We start from the raw sequence: 15,469 nt of genomic DNA, 5'->3' as shown, positions 1-15,469 counted from the left end.
CGATTGTGTTTTGCCTGTGTCTTTGATGTCTGCTTTAGAATCTCCTAAGGGAGCCTTTTCTTTCATATACAGCTTTCTGCCTTCAGGAGATTTGACTATAGCAGTCAACTGGAGTTTTCAGAAATACAGGTCTACCAAAATAACCATATTTTGCTGTGTATAATGCACACTTGTTGCCCAAATTTTTGAGGGAAAAATAAGGATGTGCATATACACATGGGATAGTACCTGAAATACTTAGTTCTTGTGTTTTCATTATTTGTTACATAAAATTTCTTCTATCATATGTTCAAAAATAAATGCTAAAATTCCTTTGTAACAAAAAAAGTAAGTATAAGCAAAAATTTGAATTCAAAAATTAAAACAAAAGACCTTTTCCGTGAAAAGTTTGGACCAAAAACGTGGGTGCACATTATACGTGGAAGCACATTATACATGGCAAATTCTGGTAATTCATCCACTTTTTGGGATATATTCTTTTAGCAAGTCATTCAAAAGTTACCCATAGATGATTAAGCTTAATGTCAAACTAATCCTGTCTTTCCTTAAAGCTGTGAACCATCCACCTATTATGCAAGATGTTAAGGATACATACTACACATGAGGAACTAGAAATTCAAGTTTCATAGCTAATAAATGACAGCTGGGCAGTTTAAATTTAGTTCTGGTGTTGTAAGAATTTCCTATTCTAACCTTTACAAATCTAGGGGACAGGATACAAAACAGGTTCTTCAAGGACAAAGATAATGAAGGATAAACTTAAATGTAGCTAAGCTGTAGCCTGGTCTGAGTCATGTACACCATGTGCTGTTATTTAGCTCACTGGATCTAGTTGTGGATCTAGAGTGGACTTATTTTTTAAGTAACTTTTATTTTTAAAGATACTTTTAGAGAAGGGAAGGAGAAAGGGAGAGAAACATCAATGTGTGGTTGCCTCTGCATACCCCCTATTGGGGACCTGGCCTGCAACCCAGGCATGTGCCCCAGCTGGGAATCAAACCGGTGACCCTTTGGTTCACAGGCTGGCAGTCAGTCCACTGAGCCACACCAGCCAGGGCCCTAGAGTGGACTTTAAGTTTATAAACATTGCTCATACATAATAAGGAAATAAAGGCACTGACATGGTCATAGTTGGTGTATGTAGCTAGACCCAACACACCCATTTCCTCAATTTTACTATATCAAATTTGTCAGTTTTCATTAAACACCACACAGGCTAACCTTTCTAAAGTTTCCATTCAGTTTCAAACTATATAAATTAGCAGGCTCAGGAAATGACAGTCATGGCTTGCATAGTATTTTGGTCAACAGTGGACCATATATACAACAGCTGAAAAAAGTCCATTGCCTAGTGATGTCACAGCTGTCATACTATCACAGTACACAATTCATTACAAGTGCCTATAGTATGTAATACAATAATATGCTGTACAGGTTTGTAGCCAAGGAGCAATAGACTATACCATATAGCCTAGGTGTGGAGTAGGCTATCCCATCTAGGTTGGTGTTAAGTGCACTACATGAGGTTTGCTCAGCGACCAAGTAACCTAACCATATTTCTCAACATATCCCTGGTCAGGCAACGCATGACTGTACTAATAAAATGAAAGCAAATACAAATTCTTCCCAGGCTAAACCATTTAAGGCTTGATTATCAGTTAAAATTAGTCTACCATTTTTATTTCAAATGAAATCTTAACACAAGTTCAGGGGAAAATTTGTAACAGTAAGTTTAAAGACAAGTTTTTCCATGGTCTGAATTATACTTTTGCTTGCTTAATGCCTGAAATCATAAATTACTCAAAACAACCTAGCACTTGAAGTGGCAAGTCTTCCAAATGCTTATTTAATGAGCAGATTTTTAGACCCTACCCAGACCCAGTGACTGAATCTGTAATGAGAAGGTCCTAGAATGTACATTTAACACAGTTATATTGATGTACACTGAAAACTACTGACCCTCTTGTCTGTCAACCAAGTTATATAAACATACCTAACTATTCACCCTTTCCACATAAAGCACTCCTGTGTTCAGAGATTATTTTCAGTTAAAAATAATTCCCTATTGGTCCAGCTTGAAAAGTGGGCTAATACTGTTTCCTTTCCATGTTTACCCCTCCTTCCACAAACAGCCCTCAATTTTCACTTGGAGCATATATAACCTTAGCCGGCCCAAGGCTGCTATTACAACCACAGGGAGTGGATCAGAAGTGGGTCTACAGCCTAAGCCAGTCTAATAGGAGAGACCTCTACTGAGCTTTCACAGGGATAGGGTAGAAGTTAGAGCAGCTACCATAAATAGACTCCAGAGCTGCCATGAGTAGCCTGACAATTACAGCCACTGAGATGGAAAAAAACACGTGTAGAGTCCTGAATACAGCCCTGTATATTTCAGTTTAGGGGGCCACAAGAGTTCACTTTTAAGAAAAGCCACTTTAGGGTTTTCAGTCACTTGCTTCTTAAAAAGTTGCTAAGTAAAAGAAAACCTTCCCAGCACATTTCTTAGGAAAAATCCTTCCCGGAATAAAAAGCCTAATACTCCCATCCAGACTGGCCTAGAGAATGACGAAAAACGAGTGCACCTGTGATTTAGTTAGGCACTAACTTCTCCACACTAAAACCATAAATTTCCAGTTTACACCTTCCAACATTCACCATCACTGTTTGCCCCCAAACAGATCCATGTCAAATGTGCATTACAAATACAAAATTTCTACCCCAAAGCCAGCACTGGATGATGGCTTAAGATATTTTAAGATATATTTTAATTTAAAAAAATATCTTTTCATTGTAAAGACACACCAAAAAGCTAAGCATTTTTAGAGTTCTCAATCTATACTCCAACCAGAAGCTCAGCAAAACACAACTCAGCACAAAACAACTGCATTCAAACTGAAGAATAAAATTACCAGCGCGGGCTGGTAATTTGCAGGTTCGATTCCCAGTCAGGGTACATGCCTGGGTTGCAGGCCATGACCCCCAGCAACCGCACACTGATGTTTCTCTATCTCCCTCCCTTCCCTCTCTAAAAATAAATAAAATCAAAAAAATAAAATAAAATAAAATAAAATAACCAAATGCTGTCCCACAAGAGATCTTTTATGGACCACAGAAATCTAGTTAAAAAAATGGTAAAATAATCAAAAAAATTACACAAAAGAAACACTGAAATTTTTATGGGCTGCTCGGGCCATATATCTCCAAGAACTCAATCAAAAACCAGTGTCTAGCCCCGGCCAGATAGCTAAGTTGGTTGGAGTATTGTCCTGATACACCAAGACTGAGGGTTCGATCCCCAGTCAGGACACATACAAGAAGCAACCAATGAATGCATGGATAAGTGAAACAACAAATCAATATTTCTCTCTCTCTCTCTCTCTCTAAAATCAAATAAAAATTAAAGGGATAAAGGAAAACCAGTACCTAGTCATCTATCAAGGAAGATCCAGGTATAGACAGAAATGGTTGTGTGTTTATTCTAACTTTTAAAAGTTTAAGCCAATTTACATATATGCAAAGGAGGCATGATTCCTAGCACCAGACAAAAAGCACGGGAACCTTCAATTTGTTATAAATTCAGACATTTCCCCCCTTCACTTAGGAACTATCCAAATCACTTAAAAGCATTCTCTGAAACTTCTCTTCTAGCTGACCATTACTAACCTTTATAAAAAAGGTCCCCTTCCAGAGTTAAAAGAACAAAAAGGATTTCACAATTTTTTATTGATGGCATTTATCCCATGGTTTAACATGTTAATTATACTGTAATAAACATGGCTTTAATATTAAACTTTTCCTTATTATCCAAAGTCACCACAGTCCATTTCAGTAAATATAAAAATATATGCTTAATACTTTGTACAATACTGGTTTTTGGTCCAAACAAAACTGGATCAGAAAAGCCAATAAATTCACTTTAAGAATCCCCAATTTTTTTTTAAAGATTTCCAAATGGATTTAGGCAACTTTGAATAATGGGATTTACATAATAAAATCTGAGACAAGACTAAACGAACAACAAAAATTCTAACACAAAATTAAAACTTCAAGTTCACAGATTTATGTTATGCCAAAAAAGTACAGAAACAAAATTGTATTTACACAAGTTTCATAATAAAATAATGAAAAAGGCAAGACAGGTGATAGTCAGAAGAATGAAAATATAGAAATAGCATATAATTATTAAGTGGAGAAGGAACTAGATCTAACAAGTCCTTAGCATGGACCATTCTTTAATCAGGCTTCCTCTATCAGAAAATTTTAGTGCACAATACACCCAACTCACTCACTTCACACATACACCAGCACAAACTCAGCATAGAAATCATTCATTTCAATATTCTCTAATCTATACAGAATTCCTCAGATAATTACAATATTAAATGCGTTCCATAAACGCGTATCAACGCACATAATGGTGCAGACGAAGAGGTTCTATACAAAGCCATTCACTGAGCGGGCTCTATTCCTGAATTCAGCCAGCCTAAGCCAAATCAGTGAATAATTTGCTGGATCATAAAATATTTCTGCTGAAGAATCAGTCACCAGTCTAACTATTAATTGTTTTTGAAAGGGCATGGCGAGAGGTGATGGCGGGACTTTTGTAAAGAGGAAAATTCCAAAATTAAAGAAGTCCTTAGGCAGGTTTGACTTCAGATAACCCCAGCATGTAGTACAATCCAGTATCTAAAAGCAAGACACCAGCTTTCGTTAAAACTTGTGCGAAACACCACTGTGACCTTTATTTCTTGCGTCTAACAGCAGTCTTTATCTTGCGACCAGAAACTGATGTCCCAGAAGAGAACACACTTTTCCCGTTTGACCTGTGAAAAATAAAAACTTCAAAATGTGACATGATGCTCAAAATTTTAGAATCATAATATAACTCTAAATGTGACCAGTGACAAGGGGGGAGAAGAAACATGGTTCAAGTCAACATACTTTCTGTTGTAACCCCACACACATACCCCCTGTGCTGTTTCTTTTTTAGGCTGTGATTCTCCAAAACTGTAATATGGTAAATCAATATTAGAAAACATATTTGATTTTACCTGAACTACATTACACTTTGGTGATTTTAAAAACAAACACATACACTCATTCACGCACTGGCACGCACCCTTACGCATGTGAAATTTTCCATTTCAACAAAAACTTCTCTTACCCCACTGTAAAGGAAGCTGACAGCTGAGTAAATGCAAAGCCCCCTGAACCAGAAGGCTGGGCTGAGGCTGCAGGTGTGCTCGGATTTGCACCAAACGTGAAGACTCCTGATGGATTGTTGTTTGTGAAATTGAAATTTGTGCTGCTGCCAAACTGGAAAACTGAACCTACAATAGTTGATGCAAAAAAAAAAACAAACCACCAAACATTAAAGTAAAATGGGTTTTTCTGTAAATGACTCTGACCCTTTAGTGTAAAATCTAGTAAATGGTTAAGCTCTCTTATGGTCATTTAAAAGAAAATTGAGTATTTTCTCTATTGACACAGAACATACTTGACAACACCCCACAAGTGACCCCACTTATTCATGACCAAAGAAAAAAGGGCACAATGGACCTCCAGTTAAAGATAGCAAAATTAATAAACAATTTAGCCCACCTTCTTCAAAAATTATGTTAAAATAATAGCAAAGGGCTTTGTACAAAGACTGGGGAGAGGAGACAACAGGCTGACTGGAACTGAAGACTAACCTAGCAGCAAGGAAAACAGATGCAATTCCATTTACCCTAAACATACCCAAAGGGTTTAGGTTTCAGGTACCTCTGGAAGTAAGAATGAAGGTATAACTTAAAAAAAAAATGATGACAGACTAAGAACCAGATACCCAGGTTCAACCCCTCCCCAACACCAAACTTGATAGATGGTCATTTTCCTCTTCTACCTGAGCAGAAAAACAAAGCTTCATTCTCTGGAGAGGGGGCAGGGTCATTCTGCGCTGTTAAAGGCAACAACATTATATTGAAAGCAGAAGGACTAAGATAAGAGTGCGGTTGGTATATCACGAATATGGAGAACAGCAGCCTTCCTCTGACTCGGCTCGAACACTGGCGATCAGGACAGACTTGCCCTCCAAGTCTGGGGAATCTGAAAGACCTAAACATACTGAAGGCCAGGTCTTCCCAAATACACAGGACAGTCAGATAAAACTACAATGAAATTCAAGACCTACATGCCCTATCCACGTACAAAGAATTATCAAGTGTTATTTAGATGTCCAAAATGATCAGTAGAATGGGAGAAAATATTTGCCAACCTAGTATCTGATAGGGGGCTGATATCCAAAATACATAAGGAACTCCTACAACTCAGTAGTCAAGAAAATCCAAATAACCCAATTAAAAAATGAGCAAGAACTTGAACAGACATTTCTCCAAAGATAAAACACAGATGGCCAACAGTTATATGAAAAGATGCTCAACATCAAAGAAAAATGGTTCAATCTGGAGGACATTATGCTAAGTGAAAGGACAAATACTCCGATTCATTTATCTAAATTATCTAAAATAGTCCAACTCGCAGAAGCAGGGAGGAGAATGGTGGCAGCTGGCACCAGGCGCCAAGGCAGCAGGATAGAGTGGGGGTGGGTTGCTACTCCATGGGTACAACGTTTCATACAGATGTGTAAGTTTTACAGATCTAGTATACAACATTGTGCCTACAGTAACTGGTACACACCTAATTTTTTAAGAGGGTAAGTCTCATGTTAAATATTCTTACCACAATTTACAAAAAATAAAAACCAAACTATGAGTAGACAGGCGAGAAGCACCAGACATATGAACAAAATATTTCATAGGAAACAGTAAGACCAAAACAATAGAGAAAATCAATTGTGAAGAAAACTAAGCAAAAGCTGTAAAAAAAAAAACCACAACTAATCGATAATGTCAAGAGATAATAGATAACTTTTCTGAAATAAAAACAGAAGGATATAAAAAAGAAGCATCCACAAAATAAAAAAGAATGCTTAAGAATCAAAAAATAACACTAGTGGAAGTAAAATCGTGAAAGAACAAATAGTAAGCAATTAGTTGAAGAAATATTCTCAGAAAGTACAATGAAGGCAAAACGTAGGGGGGAAAAGGAGATAACAAAGTTCAAAAAGAATGACGCACAAAATCTTCGAAGAAATAATTCAAGATAATTCCCAAGAATGAAAGTTCACAAAAGGACACATTAAATCCCTTACACAATCAGTGGATAAAAATGGAACCAGATATAGGAACATTCTTCTGCTAAGTATGAACACTGGAGGCAAAAAGATTCTAGTGAGATTCCAGAAAGAAGAAATAGGTCAAAAAACAAAGATCAAGGAGGACTTCAAGAGCAACTTTGGGAGCCACAAAGTCCACAATGGAGAAATGCCTTCAAAATTATCAAAATGATTTCCAATCTAAATATATATTCAAACAAAATCTTACCAAATAGGGGGGCAAAAATGATCCTTCTGGAAATGTAACGTCTCAAAATATTCTTCCCTAAATCCTTAAGAAGTCACGGGAATGTTTGCTCTACCAAAACAAGGAACTAAGAGGGAAGAAGACATCACATCCAGGAAAGAGAACTGCCTTTAAAAGGAAGCTAAAGGGAATCTCCAAGATAACTGGTAAAAAGGATCGCCAAGACCCCATTTAAACAGCAAGCCTTTATAGAAAGCCTGGTGGAAGGAACAGTTTGGAAAGTTCTGAGAGAAACTTCTTTCAGATGCTGAAACAGCCAATGTATTTGAAGACATTGAGAAAAGATCTATGTAAATGGGAGAAAAGTTAGTTATAAGTAATGATAAGTACAAATAAAATGTTAACAAAGGGAATTACTACTGCCAGAGGAAACAAAATTTTGTGTAAGAAAAACCACATTACCACATTCTGCATACTCAGAATGCTAATCTAAATATACAGCACCACTGTATGTATTAGAAGGATTGAGGGAAATGTTGCCTGTGTGAAAGACAGCTAAGCTCTCTAATTTCATATATTGTGAGAGAAAATATTAATCAGTAAATCCCAATTAAAATGGTTACCATAAATCAAACTTTGCTGCATGTACTAACTGACAAGGGACTAATATCGAGAAATATTGAGAATATATAAATAACTCTTACAAATCAATAAGTAAAAACAGATGAACCGAATAGAAAAATGGTCCAAAACACTTACAAAAAAGAATGCACAAAAAATAAAATCATGTAGATCCAAATACAAGAACTTTTATAAACAATGCTGGTGTAAAATGTGATTGGCACAATCCACCAGGAAAAGGTTGTATTATCAACTGAAGTATAAGATATGCACACGCCCTTTAATTTGGTGATTTCTCTCCCAGGTACATATACTGTGGGAAAAGATACATATGTGCCCAAGGCACATATACAAGAATGTGTAGAGCTGTATTTCCTAATAGCTAAAAACAACACAAACATTCATCAATAATAGTATATGAAAAAGCTGTGGTATAGTCATTTATTCTACAGCAATGAAAAAAATGAAATATACGTAGTAACATGGGTGAAACTTACAAAAAAAAGTAAAAGAAGCAAGTCAAAAGACTAGCTGCAGTAGGACTCCACCTACCCATATTTTTCAGACCATAAGATGCATGTAGGTTTTAGAGGAAAATAGGAAAAACATTTTGAAGCAAAAAATGTGGCAAAATATTTAATAACATAAATAACATAATATTTCACCAACGTAAATATAAACAGAACTCAACAGCAGCATTAACAACCATTATTCCTCCCAAATTGCAGGGGGGGTGTGGGGGCCGCCTTATAGTCTGTAAAATACGTATATACTTAAAACTCAAGTAAAAACTGTATTTCTGGACTTCCGGCAAGATGGAGGAATAGGTGGACACACCGTACCTCCTCGCACAACCAAGAATAGAACAACAATAATTTACAGACATAGTTATCACTCAGAACTGACAGAGGATTTATCTGAATGGAAGTCGGACAGCCAAGAAGTTGAAGTAGACCTGTACATCCAGACTGGTAGGGGACGATGAGCCGGGCGGGCGCAGGGCTGGCGCAGGTCAGCGGCACACGGAGGTCGGGGAAAATTTGGCGCAAAATCGGCGCGACAGCCATCTGGGGCGCAAGAACGCAGCAGTGATCCCTGAGTACGCAAGCTGCGGCTGGGGGACCCAGTGAGGCAGCGATTGTGGACCAGGGCAGAGCTTGCAGCCCAGGATCCCAAAGAAGTGTCTGGGCCCAGGAGAATGGAATTACCGCCATTGTTCCCTCCCATCCCCGCTCCCGCCCCCACATATAACGTCACAATCTAGCGACTGAGGTGCCCAGCCCCGGTGATCACCTAAGGCTCCGCCTCCCACCGTAACAAGAACAACCAGACCAAGAAAAAAAAAAAAAAAAGAGAGAGAGAGACAGGGAAAGACATAAAACATGTTTCCAGCAGAACAGATCAGTCCCCCAGGACTCATCCTTTAGAGCGACCAAGAAATAGCCAATCTATCAGATGCACAGTTCAAAACACTGGTGATCAGAAAGCTCACGGAATTGATTAACTTTGGGTGCAATTTAGATGAAAGGATGCAGGTTACCATAAGAGATGCAGGAAGATACGCAGAGGAGAGCCAGTAGTGAAAGGAAGGAATCTGAATCTCAAAACAATACAGTGGACCAGAAGGAAGATAGAATCAACCAAGCAGGAAAGCATGATGAAATAAGAATTCAAAAAATCGAGGAAAAGCTTAAGAGCATCCAGGACACCTTTAAACATTCCAACATCCAAATTACAGGGGTACCAGAAGGGGAGGAGCAACAAGTGGAAAAGTTACTTGAACAAATAATAAAGAACTTCCCCAATCTGGCAAAGGGAACAGTCTTCCAAGAAATCCAAGAAGCTCAGAGAGCCCCAAAGAAGTTGGACCCAAGAAGAAACACACCAAGGCACATCATAATTACATTAGCCAAGGTAAAAACGAAGGAGAGAATCCTAGAAGCAGCAAGAGATAAGGGGACAGTCACCTACAAAGGAGTTCCCATCAGACTGTCAGCTGATTTCTCCAAAGAGACCTTACAGGCAAAAAGGGGCTGGAAAGAAATATTCCAAGTCATGAAAGACAAGGACCTACATCCCAGATTGCTCTATCCAGCAAAGCTCTCATTTAGAATGGAAGGGAAGATAAAGTGCTTTTCAGATAAGGTCAAGTTAAAGGAGTTCATCATCACCAAGCCCTTATTTTATGAAATGCTAAAGGGACTTATTATCTAAGAAAAGAAGATAAAGAAAAGACATGTATAGTAAAAGGACAGCAAACTCACAATTATTAACAACCACACCTAAAGCAAAACCAAAAGAAACTAAGTAAACAACTAGAGCAGGAACAGAACCACAGAAACGGAGGGCACATGGAGGGCTAGCAGCAGGGGGGTGGGAGGAGGAGAGAGGGGGAAAAAGTACAGAGAATAAGTAGCATAGAATGTAGGTTGAAAATAGATAGGGGGAGGGCAAGAATAGTATGGGAAATGTAGAAGCTAAAGAACTCACAAGTATGACACATGGACATGAACTAAAGGGGGGGAACGTGGGTGGGAGAGGGGGTACAGGGTGGAGGGGAGAGAAGGGGGAAATGGGACAACTGTAATAGCATAATCAATAAAATATATTAAAAAAAAACGTATTTCTAGAGAGATGTATGTATTAGTAGTTAACCTTAAATAAAAACCAAGAAAAGTGATTACCCTAAACGTCAAAACACCATTAGAACAAATGAAAGAGAGAAATGTGTTCAAAAAGGGACACAGAAGGGGCTCCTGGGATGTGGTTATATAAGAATTTGCTTCAACATTATACTCTTCACTTGTATTTCATGCTTCCCTATATGAGGTTATATTTCACAATTAGAAAAATACAGTGCAATTTTGAGAAAATACATCATTTACAAGGTGGGGCAAAAGTACGTTTACAGTTGTGAATACATGAAAGGGGTTTTTTTATATTATTTAATTATTGTATTATTTTTCATATGAACAACTTATATTTTCCATATAAACCTACTTTGCCCCACCCTGCATAATACCATGTCATTGACTGTATTTTAAAAAACCACAGAAACCTTTAAATATGCAAGACAAGTGGAAAGGTTTATATCATCAAATGGAAAGTATCAAGAGACAATCAGCTGGAGTGTCCCAGGAAAGAGGACCAGAGCTGGGGTAGAACTTTCTGAAATAAATCCAGTCACAAAGGTTAGAAAACACTACACCTGAAATCTAGGCTAGAATGCCCCAAAATGCAGATGGGGAGGAGAGAGATGGAATGAATCCAACACCTGAATCAAAGAGTTAAGATACAACTACATTTTAACCAAATGTTTTAATACCTTAAAGCACCAATTTTTAATCAGTGTGCAGTAAGAATTTTTGAAACTTGCAATACCTGACTAAATAGTCAGGAGCACTGACCTCTTTTTCCCTTAGACTGTCAAATAGAAAAATGACAACGGCCAACCCAACAATAGCAGGGGTTTTTTTTGTCAGAATAGCAAAAAATATATACTATATATTTTGGTGTGCCACAGAATTTCAGCAGTTTGTGTGTGTTATGAGGTGAAAAAGGTTGAAAATCACTGCCTTAAAGCTTTAATACATTCAAAATGCTTAATGTGCCAAAGCTGGGAATGTGGTTTATAGGTAAAATTAAACACACACCTCTCTATTCTGCTGAGCGTATAGGCCCAAAGAATTTAAGACAAAAAAATAAGACATATACATTTCAAAGCTCAAAGAAAACAATTACACTTAAGACGTACAGAATCTAAGTACAAATACAAACTACATCACTACTATACACACTCACTGGAATTTGGAGCTGTTCCAGAGCCAAATGCAGACTGACCAGGCTGTTGTCCAAACACAGAAGGCTGGGTACTGCTTGACACTGTCCCAAAAGTAGGTGGTGCAGGCTGAGAACCAGCAGAAAATAATGTTGCTGAAGATGATATAGATCCAAAGCCTGGGGGGTTAGGCTGGCTGGCACCTTGACTCTGTCCAAATGTTGGGGTCTGGTTAGCACCAAATGCTGGACTGGCAGATGGTGCTGAAGGTCCAGTGCCAAACACAAAGGAGCATCCTATAGGCCCAAAGAATTACTTAAATCATCAAGATGGCTACAGATAATCCTCAAGAAATCTCTATGAAGTCAAAGCAAAATTCAAACTCCTTTTCAAACTCTTAGCTTACTGAAAAAATCCCACCAAGTTTTGAAAATGACTGTAAGAATACATTGTTTAGTAAAACTATATAGAATCCATAAAAACTAAAACTTCTATTAGTAAGACTCTGCACCTTCACAAGCAAAAAGGTTTTAGGTGAAGGGAATACATCTAAGAAGACAACTGACCTCATCAGAAATTTTAACACATTGCAGAAATCAGCTAATGCTATAATCATGTATATACTATACAATAAGGACTAATGTCTAATAAAATAATCCCTGGTATCTCACTACTTAACAACTTACATTCCAAAAAGAACACAAGGAAAAACTAAAGGTAACACTCCTGATGAAATTAGAAAAACTGCTTCCAAGAGTTAGTTATGTTAAATTTAAACACAAGATATACATTATACCACAGGGTGAATAACTACAAAATCCCAAGTATAGATGACATGAAGGCACCCATGCCGTTTTTTGATAAGCTGCTGTATTCCTAAGAGTTGATATACTCCTAACTAAAGCCAATGCAAGTTCATGCATGTTTTTTTTTTCTTTTCTTTTTCAAAAGTACCTGAAGAACTAGATGTGGTTGTAGCTCCAAAGTTAAAACCAGAGACTGCAGTATTATTATTACCACTGGCTCCTGGACCAAAGACAAATGGGGTAATAGCTGTACCCATGCTAGATGTGGTTGCTGGTTTGTTCTCTTGAGAAAACAGCAAAGGCTGAGATGTACTGGATTCAGCAGGGTTACCGAAGGCAGAGCTGCTCACAGGATTGCTGGCCTGTCCAAACACAAAGGCACCCACCAGTGCGCTGGAGGAAGAGGTGGAACTACCAAATATGCTGCCTCCAGCTGAAGTGGCTGGGGTACTTGAATTAGAGGAATTGTTCAAGAAACTAAAAACTGGCTTTGTTCCACCTTGATCTGTATGACAGAAATTAAGAAACAAACAAAAAAAACTTTAAGAAGTAATAACAGAAAGCATTTTTCCTATCCCACAATCTAAGAAGTCATTAGAAAACACAATTTTTTATATAAATTAATTCATTCATCAAATGGGCATATAGTATATTAAATTTTGATGTAGTTAATGTAGTCATCTTTTCTTCTATAGATTTTCTTCTGTCTTACATAGGAAAACCTTCAGCTTGGATTAGTAAAATTAAAAATATGCCTTAAATCCAAATCTTACTGGAGAGATACTGTGCTTGAATAACAAATTCAGATAGTGGAAAGTAACTGTGCTTTTTCTTTTCGAGAAGGGGAGGGAGAGAGAAAGAGAGGAAGAGAAACATCACTGTGTGGTTGCCTCTCCTGCAATGCCTGCTGGAGACCTGGCCTGCAACCCAGGCATGTGCCCTAGACTGGGAATCGAACCAGGGACCCTTTGGTTCGCAGGTCTGCACTCAATCCAGAGCCACATTGGCCAGGGCAGCTAACTATACTTTTATAAATCTGATTTTGCAGTTTATGTTAGCAGGACTGGAACTTCAATTTATCCAAATGATAGTTAATTTTCTCTACAGCATTTATTGACTAGTATATCCTTTGTTCTCTAATTTATAACTATATCTTTATGACATATTAAATTCCAAATATATGTACATTTGTTTCTTTTACAGTTATTCTTAGACTGTTCTAGCTATTGTAGCTTTACTGTCTGGTTTGATACTTAGTAAGGTAAACCTGGCTGTGTACCTGTCATCCTTGCCAAAATTTTTGTGCATTTTCCTTCCAGATGAATTTTAGAAATAGCTTAGCTTGTAAAGACCCACAAAAATTCCTTTAAAAACTGAAATTATATTCAGGGAGGGTATTGGAGGGGAGGGAAATATTATCACTCAGGAACAAGTATTAAATATGTCTTTATTATGTTACCAAATAACAAAGTCTATAGCTATTGTAAAATACATATTAGAAATGCCAGAAAATACAAATAAGATATGTTGTCCAAATAAAGAGTTGCTATTTGATTAAAGCTATTGATTTTTATATGATGATCCTGAATCCGACCACCTCATTTAAGACTTTTTTTTTTTTGAAACTTTTCCAATAATGTCTCAGTTCCAATGCTGTCTACTACACAGGGCTGGCCACACTATGGCATGAGCATTAGTATGGTTTACAAAAAATGGACCATTTGCACTCACCTTCAAATCGGTATATAAGAGGTTATGAGTATCCACTTCAACAGAAACAATATAGAGGTGCCGTGATTAAATTTGATTAGAACTTACCTCACTTTTATTCCTTTCCCAATAGTACATAAGTCAGTTTTTATTTTCTTTGAAGGATGTTTTTAAATTTCCAAGTAAAAATTTAATGCACAGAAACTACTCACATCTACTTGTTCTATTCATACTATTTTTGTTTCCAATTTATTATTCAAAAACATTCATGGGCACTCAACTTTTAATCCTTTACTTATCTGAAAACATCTGTATTTTACCCTTACGTTTGATGAAATTTGGCTGGTTATAGAATTCTAGGTTCAAAGACCATTTTCACTTTGAGGACATTGCTGCATTTTTAGCATCTAATGTTACAAACTAGAAGTCTAATGCTAATTTGTTAACTGTTTACTTGTGGCAAACAGCTTTTCTCTCTCTGAAAGCATTCAGGATTTTGACTTAGTGTCCTAAAATTTCACTGGTCTTTGTCAATGAGTGGGCCACTTCCATTTTTAAGAGCAATGTCTTTCTTTACATCTAGGAAATTTTCTTCTGTCACTTCTTTGATAGTTCCTTCATACTGCTCTCTCTCATTTCTAAGCACTCTTATCCCAATACAACTTGTGAATCTAGTTCAGATCAATCACTCTATACTTTTGCAGCACTGTGTTCTGAAAAATTCCAGTTCACAAATCTGATTATCAGCTGTTTTTTCTGCTATTCAGACCAGAGAAATGATTTTGTTTCATCAACCATGTTTTTAACTTTTAAAAGTGCTATTTCATTTTTTCTTCAGAATTTTAGTTTTCATAATCATTTCTATTTCTCAGGGATCAATTATATTTGTCTATGTTCCTTACATGGCTGATGACAACTGGTTATCTTTACTTGTGGTTATCTCTATTTGTAATAAAGGCCTACATATAAAGATTTCATTAGTTAAAAAACATTCATGAGCTTAAGAAAGAATGCCTATTTTCCTGAATAGCATAAGCAAATTCTGATTATAAAGCCCAAAAAGAAGGAATAAAGACATGAACAACTGTGCAATATTGTGGGCTTTCCATTAGAGCTGTATTTCTCAGAATTAGATCCGTAGATAACTTATC

The 15,469-nt window shown here is 37.1% G+C and overlaps 1 protein-coding gene across 5 annotated transcripts in view; it reads right to left on the bottom strand.

Moving 5' to 3' along the window:
• Positions 1-3,454: 3,454 nt before the first annotated feature.
• NUP153 (nucleoporin 153) overlaps positions 3,455-15,469 on the bottom strand; it is a 77,533-nt gene continuing 65,518 nt past the window's right edge. For 2 of the 5 annotated variants that reach the window (XM_028513608.2, XM_028513606.2), the window contains exons 19-22: positions 12,757-13,113; positions 11,826-12,098; positions 5,165-5,330; positions 3,455-4,823 (exon numbers count right to left, since the gene is read on the bottom strand). In XM_028513608.2, coding sequence (XP_028369409.1) covers positions 4,742-4,823; positions 5,165-5,330; positions 11,826-12,098; positions 12,757-13,113 — 878 coding nt within the window. In that variant the 3' untranslated portion in view covers positions 3,455-4,741. The remainder of the gene's footprint in view (positions 4,824-5,164; positions 5,331-11,825; positions 12,099-12,756; positions 13,114-15,469) is intronic. The other 3 variants (XM_028513610.2, XM_036026472.1, XM_028513607.2) reach the window with 2 other exon arrangements.

This window comes from Phyllostomus discolor, chromosome 5 (assembly GCF_004126475.2).
Source record: "Phyllostomus discolor isolate MPI-MPIP mPhyDis1 chromosome 5, mPhyDis1.pri.v3, whole genome shotgun sequence".
Lineage (NCBI taxonomy): Eukaryota > Metazoa > Chordata > Mammalia > Chiroptera > Phyllostomidae > Phyllostomus > Phyllostomus discolor.
The sequence above is the reverse complement of the archived record's forward strand: the minus strand, read 5'-3'. Positions and strand labels throughout refer to the sequence as shown.